General features: G+C 46.2%; 1 protein-coding gene across 3 annotated transcripts; it reads right to left on the bottom strand.

The window, feature by feature from the left end:
* Positions 1-4003: 4003 nt before the first annotated feature.
* LOC128847658 (uncharacterized) lies at positions 4004-7674 on the bottom strand. Of its 3 annotated transcripts, XM_054047245.1 has the most exons (4): positions 7278-7674; positions 6018-6083; positions 5723-5884; positions 4004-5067 (listed from the first exon to the last, which is right to left on the bottom strand). In XM_054047245.1, exons 1-4 carry the CDS (start codon positions 7516-7518, stop codon positions 4904-4906), a joined length of 633 nt encoding a protein of 210 aa, XP_053903220.1. In that variant the 5' UTR covers positions 7519-7674; the 3' UTR covers positions 4004-4903. The 3 variants fall into 3 exon arrangements, with proteins under 3 accessions (XP_053903220.1, XP_053903221.1, XP_053903223.1); XM_054047246.1 differs by lacking the exon at positions 6018-6083; XM_054047248.1 differs by lacking the exon at positions 6018-6083 and having other exon boundaries at positions 7329-7674.
* Positions 7675-10160: the final 2486 nt, after the last annotated feature.

The following is a 10160-nucleotide window of genomic DNA, read 5'->3' as shown; positions in this document are numbered from 1 at the left end:
GTGGAGCTGCATTTTTCCCCCACACAGAAAAGAAGTTTCCAACACAATTTTTTGCTCAGGTCAGCTTATTCCACTTCAGAGCATCCATACGGGGATAACCCGGACTGAGGGGAGTAATATCGGTGACATTCAGCTCCTCCCACTGGGAGCAGACCACCTCTAGCTGATCCGTGACTCTGGTCTGGCCGCTGAGACCTTGCTGCAGGCCTGTAGGCTGAGCATAGGACAGGGAAGAGGAAACACCTGCAACCTTGGTTGTTCCCTCCTCTGGGACTCAAGATCCCTCTCCTCCCCAGGCGAGATTCATTCCCTGGGCTGCCCACACTGGTATCAGAGAGATGGGTAAGAAATTAGGTCCAATTCCATCCCCAGCACTGCCTCCCCACTGCAGAAATTTCCAGGTCTCATTCTTCCTTCAGGCAACCTTAAAACTGAAGGTGCCCTAGGCTCCCTCCCTTAGCAGGAGCCATTTCTTGGGGTGAGGGACTCACCTGCTTTACTAATCGCACCCACCATCACCACCAGCTAGCCCTAGCTCTTCCCCCATCCCGGGTCTTCTCAGGGCACGTCTACACAGCCGCTAAACACCCAACTCAGGCTCATGGGACTGGTTCACTGCTGTGTAGCCTCCTGGGCTCAGGCTGGGGTGTGAGCTCTGGGACCCTCCCACTCATCAGGGTCCTAGAGCCCAGGCTCCATCCTGGGCCCAGAAGTCTACACAGCAATGAAACAGCCCCGCAGTCCAAACCAGCTGGCACAGGCCAGCCATGGGTGTTAAGCTGCTGTGTAGAAGTACCCGCAGAAGTCTGGACCTCTAGTTTGACCTGTCACTTTGCTGCATGGGGGGGCGGGGTGCGAAATGGTGAAGGGGGGGCTGGCTAATACAGAGTGTAGCATGATTAATTTGTGATTGGCCTCAGCAGTAGAAATACAGAACTGGGGTTTCCACCTGTCCAGAATCTTTTGCTGGGGGAAAGGACAAGTGAAATGAAGTGGAAGGCACTCTACTCCTACATTTATGATACAAGAACCTGAATAGGGGTACATCTACACTACAGTGGGGAGTCGATTTAAGATACGCAAATTCAGCTACGTGAATAGCGTAGCTGAATTCGACGTATTGCAGCCGACTTACCCCGTTGTGAGGACGGCGGCAAAATCGACTTCTGCCGCTTTTTGTCGGCGGCGCTTACTACCACCTCCGCTGGTGGAGTTAGAGCGCCGATTCGGGGATCGATTGTCGCGTCCCATAAATTGATCCCCGAGAGGTCGATTTCTACCCGCCGATTCAGGCGGGTAGTATAGACCAGACCTTTGATAGAATTGAAAGCCAGAATTTGACAGAGATTGAAGATTGGGATGGCTCAGTGTATGGCTTTTCTACAGCTGGAGTTATTCCAGAACAGCTATGCTTGAATTACTTCGTGTGTGGACATGCTGAATCTGGAATAAGAGCACCTTGTTCTGGTTTAGTTTAATCCACTTTCAAGGGGGATTTGAATTAGCTTAATCCATGTTGGAAGTAGATTAAACTAAACCCAAAAAAGGTACTCGTCTTCTGGAATAAGTGTCCACACAGAGCTATTCGGGATCAGCTATTACATTTTAAAATCCACTTACCTTATGCCAGAGTAACTATCACATGTAGACAAAATCTTCGGGTAGGTCTATACTTACCTCCGGGTCTGGCGGTAAGCAATCGATCTTCTGGTATCGATTCATCACGTCTTGTCTAGACACGATAAATCGATCCCAGAAGTGCTCGCCGTCGACGCCGGTACTCCTGCTCTGCGAGAGGAGTACGCGGAGTCGACGGGGGAGCCTGCCTGCCGCGTCTGGACCCACGGTAAGTTCGAATTAAGGTACTTCGACTTCAACTACGTTATTCACGTAGCTGAAGTTGCGTATCTTAGTTCGAAGTGGGGGGGTTAGTGTGGACCAGGCCTTAGAGGCAAAGAATAAGAGGGAACGTGATAAGAATCTATAGAAATATGACTAAAATAGAGAAGGGAGAGAGCAGGTGAGCAAGGGGACACGGAGGGCAGGTCTACATTTAAAACATTGCACGCATGCAGCTGTAGCGTTCAGTGAAGCTGCTCCAACGCCAATAGGAGAGTGAGCTGCTGTTGATATAGTTAACTCACCTCCCTAAGAGGTGGTAGCTATGTGAATGGGAGACGCTCTTCCATCGATAATAGCACTGTCCATACACGGGGTTAGGTCAGTATAACTATGTTACTCAGCATGGATTTTTCATACCCCTGAGCAATGTCGTTGTACTGATATAGGTCTGTAGAGTAGACTAGATGTCAGGGCTGGTCTACATGAACCAGTTAATTCACAGTCAGGGGTGTGTATGAATGTACCCCACACTAACCTGCTAGGAACTCTCTCCATGTAGACCTTGCTGATGTGCATTAAGTTTGTTAATGGATTTTCAACTAGTCCTCTTTGAAACAGGACTAATCAAAGCCCATTAACTACTAATTTACATCAGCAGGGTCCACATAGACACAGTCCATGGCAGGTTAGCATGGGGTAGATTCACACACACCCCTTACTGTGCACTAAATATTAATGCTCTCAGTAAAATTAAAATGTAGGAAATCCAAAACTGATCAAAGGAAATACTTCTAATCATATGTGAAAAACTGTGGAACTCATTGTCACAGGAAGTAATTCAGGCCAAAACTTAGCAAGAGTCCCATCTCATCCTTTAGGTTAGGGGTCAGCATACATTGCCTGTGAATTACAGCCAAGAGCTTTCGTTCCAGTGTCCCTATTCCCATATTACAGAACGGGGGTGACTTGTCCAAGGTTATGCAGCAAGTCACTGGAAGACCTGGCTCTGCCAGTCCTGGATCATATCTACTGGACAATTCTGTTTTCATGAAGCTTCTTAACTCTTCACTGGCTACACACAAAAAATTATGCACCAGGGCTCAGTGCTTAGACTACAGAACTTAAAAAAAAAAAAAAAAAACACGCAGTTTTCAGCAGTTATGTTTAGCTGGACTTTTTGCCTTTAGGGTTTGTCTGGACAGGAAGTTACACTGGTATCACTGCCAGTATGGACACTTATTCTGGTATAACAGTGTCCACACAGGGATTTATACCAATTTAACTATACTGGTTTAAATTCACACCTTACCTTATAGTGCCATAGCTTCCCAAGCAAGCAAATCTTGAGTGTCACATACCCCAACTGATGCCACGACTACATTTACCCAGACTCTCCCCCGTCAGTGGCAGTGGGGTTACCTCCTGTTTATAGGAATTGCAGAACAGCAGGGGCTGTTGCACCCCAAGAATCTACTTTGCTTGCTATGAAGCACAAGAGAGAAATCACAAATGACTCAATTCCCCCCCTAATCAGCTGAACGTTTACTAAGGTGCAGTGAACATGATCATAGTCCAATTTAGTTATGCAAATGTAAAACAAAGACCACTTTCTGTCCAAAAGCATCAGAACAGCAGAAAGGGAATAAATACATTCAGATAAATAGAAGAGTGCAGACTTTCCTGCCAGGCAACCCTCCTCCTCCCTCCCCTCAGACCCACCCATCCCAAACTTTCTCTTGGAGAAACCAGAGACTTGGGGCTTCTCTGAAACAAGCCTTTTTTTTTTTTTATAAAAACAGGTGTTCTTAAGACACTGGGGCAGATCTTCAGCTAGTACAGGCTATCAGAGCTACATTAAGCCATGAAAATTTACACCAGCTGATCTGTACCACTAGACCTCATTAAATATGGTTTACTAATAAAGCAATCAATTTATCTCATACATTTTATTGTTCTAAATTCATCACCTACTTCTATCCCTGGCCTAATATCAATGGACGAGCAGGTTTTACAAATTCCCAAAACATCAGTTATTGGCCAAGGAATTTTAAGTAGTATTTGACCTGCTATAAACAGTTCAGGTTACCAGGAGCAGAGTAGGTATTAGTGGAAATACAGACTAAAACATGTAGTAGCAGTGAAATTCAGTGTTACACTGGTGTATGCCAAAACTGCTTGAACTGATTTATTGTCAAACAAAAAGAAAGAATCCATCCTTCCAATCCAGAATAGTTGAATATTCCAACTCCATAAGCATTTCAGGTGCATCTACATTCCACGCCTGAATGCTAAAAAACTGAACAGAGCCCCAAATCAAATTAAGATTAACGGCCAATGCTGTCTTTTCAGTTATGCATCTGTAGAGATCTTTACGCGAATATGAAAGTGGTGGATAGAACTGGAATGTGCACAAATCCCTAGTGTTATTTGTTCTTAATAGGAGACTAAAAGTTTCCTTTATTATAAATACAACCACAATCTGCAGAAGTTCATGAGACGATAAATATATTTGTTCCTTTAATGCAGCCCATTGTTTCTTCACTGCGCATCAGGATATTTAGACAGAAGCAGCATTCCAAGAGACCAGATCAGTTGATGCCAATGTGAGGGGGAAGAATAATCTACCCAGTTAGGGAATGGTTTTGTTTTGGGGACAACAAGCTTTGTTAGGGAACCCATCAATAGCTTGGCAACTAGGGAAAAGGAGACGCGACTGACTCCGAAGCACTACAACTTAGAGGCTTCCAAGTCTACCAATGCAGAGAATGGAGATTTCAGCATTTCTGAGACCTGCACATGGCTTAAAAAGGAACCGATTAATCTGTTAAGGTAAGTGCTTTTGCAAAATCATTACATCTTAGCTGCCTCACTCCCATAAGAACTAAATGGGAGTTGGATGGTTAACTTCTCTAGATGTTTCACAAAATCTCAACCCTCACACACAGATTGAAAAGTCCATAAAGAACTATGATACCCCAGATCAATGGCCATGGGGGCTGCAGTGAAATGTGGAACAGGGCAGTTAGTTTTGTACCTGACCCGGGGCAAGTCAGGAGCGCCTTCAAGTCCACTTGTCTTCACCCAATTCATTTAGCTCTTGGGTGAATCTAGTGATCAGCCCCATCTCTTGCTCTATATTACGGATCCTCTGCTCCACAGCGCCCATGCTTTGCACCAGCTCAGCCATCAGCGACCTCATTGCCTCCTGGTTTTTCACAATAGTTTCTAAACAAAAAAGAAGAACACTCCTATCGAATAGAACACAAGTTTCCCCTTCGCTAAAGAAAATAACAGTAACATATTGTACTCTCAGCGAAAGAAACACATACACCTTGTAGAGCTCATTGGAAAATAGGCTCCTCCCTCCTTCAAAATGTTGACAAATACAGTCAAGAACCAAACTATTTTGATTTAGAAATGCTGCTAGTGCCTCACGGGAGTTGAACTTCAGTTTCCTCATATCCCCATTCTCCTTTATCAGCCAAGCTAATTTTCCCATTATGCACTACAGCACGGGACTCCTATGATGGAAGACTAGTGCATCATGGGGAAAAAGTAGTTTGGCCAGAGATCCTGGCCCACGCTGATCATAATCCTCTCAGCTGGTAGTCACTTATTTCCATTCCTTTTTGCCCCACCACCAATCGTATCTTCTACTTAATTTGAAAGCACCTAGAGGCAGGAACCATCTTTTTGTTGTTTGTATAGCAACTAGCAAATAATCGTAGGGTCATAATCAGTGCCTCTAGTCTAGGGACTACAGACAGAGAGTGAGTTCTCACTTTGCTTTCAGCAGACAGGAGTAGCTGCACTTCCTCTCCCTCCTTCCATTAACCTGAACCCCTTTAAACAGCGCAAATTCAGTTTTTGTGCAGCTCACCTAGTGCCAACATGCCCATCTCTTGGTTCATGTCCTGCTGGATGGTAGAGGGAGCCTCCAACGCAAACACCTCCTCCCATTGCTGGGGTGCAGGAGTGGTTGCTTGGGTAAGTTCCTCTTGGGACTTGCTTTTATCATCTTCCTGTTTAGCAGATCTGTGGGCTGCAAGGACACCCAAGCAGAGACACTTGTTAGAGAATCCACAGCAGTCAAAACAAGATTCCTACAGCAGCCAAAACTGTTTTTTGAAGGAGCAACTACTACAGAGCAAATCACATACTGAAGAGTATTGTACCTTTGAGTGCCCCAGACTCTCCATTGTTAAGATGCTGAGCTGTTAATTCCTCCCAGTTCTCCCGGGCTGCAACATAAACTCAGATTTTTCTCCCACACAAAAAATTCTATATTCTATCTAGGTAGGATCCCTCATGGACCATTTTAATCAAAAGTGCAACTTCCAGCACTATATGCTTCTAGTACAAACAGAAACCTCTGCAAAGCAAAAATAGGAGACAGAAATAAGGTACTAAACTCCTAAGCACCAGCCATACCAAGCCACAGAGCTGGAACAGCTCTTGTTCCCCAATCTCCATCCCACAGCTCAGAACCTACAGTCCCCGATTGTCTACCTCAGTGGTTCTTAAACTTTGGGTCATGACTCCATTTTAAGGGGGGTCACCAGAGCTGACTTAGGCTTGCTGGGGCACAGGGGCAAAGCCCAATCCCCACCACTAGGGTTGCCAATTTTGGTTGGATATATTCCTGGAGATTTCATCACATGACAATCTTTAATTAAAGATTCATCTTTAATTCCTGGAGACTCCAGGCCAATCCTAGTGGATTAGCAACCCTACCCACTGCCCCAGGCCAAAGCAGAAGCCTGAGGGTTTCAGCCCTAGGCAGTAGGGTTCAGTTTATAGGCACCCTGGGGCTGAAGCCCTGGGACTTTGTCCCATCCCCCACGGCAGCAGAGCTCAGGTGGGCTCAGGCTTCAGTCCCCTCTCTTGGGGGGGTCACAGAAATGTTTGTTGTCAGAAAAGGGTTGTGGTGCAATGAAGTTCAAGAACCCCTGGTCTACCATCAATACGTTTGTATTTAGTACCTGGAAAGTACTATAATGAAATCCCACCTAGGCCATAAATCCCTAGGAACAGAAAGATTAGGATTTTTCTTTACAAAACAATGTTAAAGAACAGAAAAAAAACTTTTCTAGTAAAAAAAAAAAGTAAACCAAGAGAAACAGAATTAAGATCATTGGTGTCTGGTGAAGGGCAGATCCTAACTGCAAACAAATAAAAGGCCAGAAAGAACCAAAGAAAGATTAAAGAAGCTAAACCTGAGAGGACAATCTATTTAGAGTTGTATTGAAGAGCAGAATAAAGAGGACGCCTTTTACATGCAGGAAGTAGTAACGCTTACCAAACTACGTTTTCTTTAAGACTCCCATAGCAATCTAGACAGCCCTACCCTACTAAACTACCTCGATTGCGGACTTCATTGTACCTTAATCCCCAGGAGAAAAGAACCGTAATTTATCCCGACCCCCTTTAAGTACCTGGGCACCGCTCTGCACCCCCACTCCTCAGCGGTTTCAGCCTGAGCTCACCCAGCCTAACCAATAGGGACGAGCTCGCCCCAATCTTCTCCGGCTGCAGCGCCTGGTCGCCTTCGGGCTCTGCCGTTAATTCTTCCTGCAACGCGGCTCGCAGCTCGACACCCGCAGCCACCGCGCTGCGGGCAATAGCCGCCAGCCACTCCCCTACCGCGGCCAAGCGACCCCGCTGCTCCCCGCTCATCCTAATTACTGCGCTCACTACCCCCGCCACCGGGGCTTTATATAAAGCGGAGCCGGACGCCACCGAATCAACCTGCTCTTCGCCAGACCTCAGCGGAGCAGTTTTCACACAGGTCCGCTCCAACTAACATTCTAACCTCCCCATGTTAATAGCAGCGTCTAGTCCACCTTCATCAGTTCTGTTCTCATCCACCTGTTTCCCCCCCAGTGCGTTTTTAGCCTAGCCGGATTAGTTCCCTTTTCAGTCACGTCATCTGCTCACAAACTTCTCTAGCTCTGCTCCCAGACCAAACAAACCTGGGCCTCTTCAGTTTCCCCTTGCCACCCAGCAAACCCCCTGGAAATTCAGGTAACCTTATTTGCTGCTTTTACAGATCCAGACTAACAGGGCTACCCCTCTGATACTTATTTGCGGAGTGGCTTCATGTTTATTGGGGGTATTGGTAGGAAAGAAATGTGAGCTACCCAAAATTAATCCCCTAAATTATTCTACCAAATATGCTTTAGGAATTATTCTAGAAGAATACTCTGGCCTATGGTATACAGGATGTCAGATTGGATTGTCACAATGGTCCCTTCTGGCCAGAGAAGCTATGGATCTGTATTTATTTGTAGGGGAATACACACAGGTATAGCTTTGCACACCTCACATCTGTACTTGATGTCATAGTTTGATACCCTACGATGGCATCTTATTCTCATCCGGAATCAAAAATCTGAGCTAACATCAAGTTAAAGTTGTTCCATGTTAAAAAAAAACCTCGGCAGCCAATTAAAACCCTAGAGATTTAAAACAATGGCATGGAAGGATGAAAAGAAAAGCAGCTAAACAATGAAATATCCAAATGGCTCAGAGTCACTCAAATCAAATATCGCATATTGGATGTTGAAACTAGGAAGCCACCTTAACCCTGACCTCAGCAGGAGAAAAATTGACTCTGATCTTAGTAATTCAAAGGGGAGAAAAGAAAAACAATCTTAGCTCTGGCCTCAGAATGTCCAAGAGGAGATAAAAAACAGAACCTTTACTCAAATGAGTTAAGGATTTGTTTTTCCTTATGAAACTTTTCTCATTCTCTAATTGAAATCAAATGAATACTATCATTGATTATTTATATTATTCTAGTGCCTGTGAACCTCAGTCACAGACCATGACCAGCTGTGCCAGGCACCATACAAAACACAGACCAGACAATGCCTGCCTCAAGGAGTTTACAATCTAAGTCTGAAGTCTTGACTTTTTGGGAGACTCCTACACCCCATCTAAGGCCCATTGTGACTTGTGTTTTTTCAGAACAGAGGACTCCGGACTCTGGGAATGTTGGAAACTTAAGCGCTACTTTATTACAGCTAGTGAAAAGCAAGGAACAAAATGAAAGAACCCTTCTGCCCACCCCGAATGCACTGATCCCAATCCAGGCGGCTGCATTTACAGGGGAAAGATATCAGAGTCCATGGCTGATTCTAGGTCCCGTCACGCCAAACAATAAAGAATCTTAAATTACAAGCAAACAGAACAATGAATCCAGTTCTAAAAGTAAATGACCCAGCCCCAGGAAATTCCAGGATCGGGGTTTAATGGGAGGTAAGGAATCAGTTGTTACAGGATATTGTAATGTTAACTCCTTCTCTGCTGGCAGCCGATCTCCCAGGCAGGGGACGGGTTCCAGCAGGGCCTCTGTCTCCAATTCCAGTTCTGTCCCCTTGGTGCTAGTGTACCTGTGGGGGTGAGTGTGAGTGGACAACAGCTGGGCTGTCAGGCCTTTCTGCCTGTGGCTTGAGTGGAGGGGATTGGCCTGGATTCTGATGCGACCTGGACTATTATCTCTCCCGGCTTCCTTCTCAGGTCAGATTCGCCCTCTTGAGGAACTGGGGGGAGACACCCCCCTTTACTCCTTCTGCAGCGTCATTTGTAGCCACAGAGATCAGCACCTGCCGCCCCAGATATTTCTGGCTTCTCACCCATGCAGCGAGTTCTCAGACACGGCTTCCCAAGACCAAACCCGGCCGTGTCCCAAATCCAGCCTCTCCCTCTCTCCTCCTTTCACTCCTATCTCATGTTGCTAATGGGATCGGGGTCTCACTTCCTTCCCCCGTGTGGGTCTCTGCCTCCCATGCTCGATTGTCAGTGTTGGTGTCGGCAAAAATCCTGGAGTCTCCTGTGAAACCTCCCTGAATCAGAAATGTGAATAATCATCTGCCTAACAGTGCAAATGTGACACCACCGGGGGCTATTGGGGAACAGTATAATGTACCATTCAGGCTGGGAGGCTGTTGGGGAATCATATAAAAGTGGCACTCAGGTTGGGGGCGGGGGCGGGCTGGTTGATGGGAATGGTATAAGTGTGACACCCAGAGGAGCTATATGAATGTGATGCTCAACTGAGTGTGGAGATGAGATTCTTCCTTCCCACAATGCTCAGTCAGAGGCCGACTCTTCTCAGCCCTGCCAGCACCCCGATCGCCTGCACACCCCCTGCACCCATCAACCATCCCCACCCAGTTCCCCAAACACAAGTCCCCACCTCTGCCAGCCCCCCAAATAGGTTGGTCACCTTTCTAATGGCTGGTAACCGGAGTCCTGAATCCCCATCCCTCTGCTTCTTCCTCAAGGCCCTTCCCCCTTCTCCGCCTCTTCCCCCG

This window comes from Malaclemys terrapin, chromosome 13 (genome assembly GCF_027887155.1).
Source record: "Malaclemys terrapin pileata isolate rMalTer1 chromosome 13, rMalTer1.hap1, whole genome shotgun sequence".
Taxonomy (NCBI): domain Eukaryota; kingdom Metazoa; phylum Chordata; order Testudines; family Emydidae; genus Malaclemys; species Malaclemys terrapin.
Note: the sequence above shows the minus strand (reverse complement) of the source record. Positions and strands in the feature narration are given on the sequence as shown.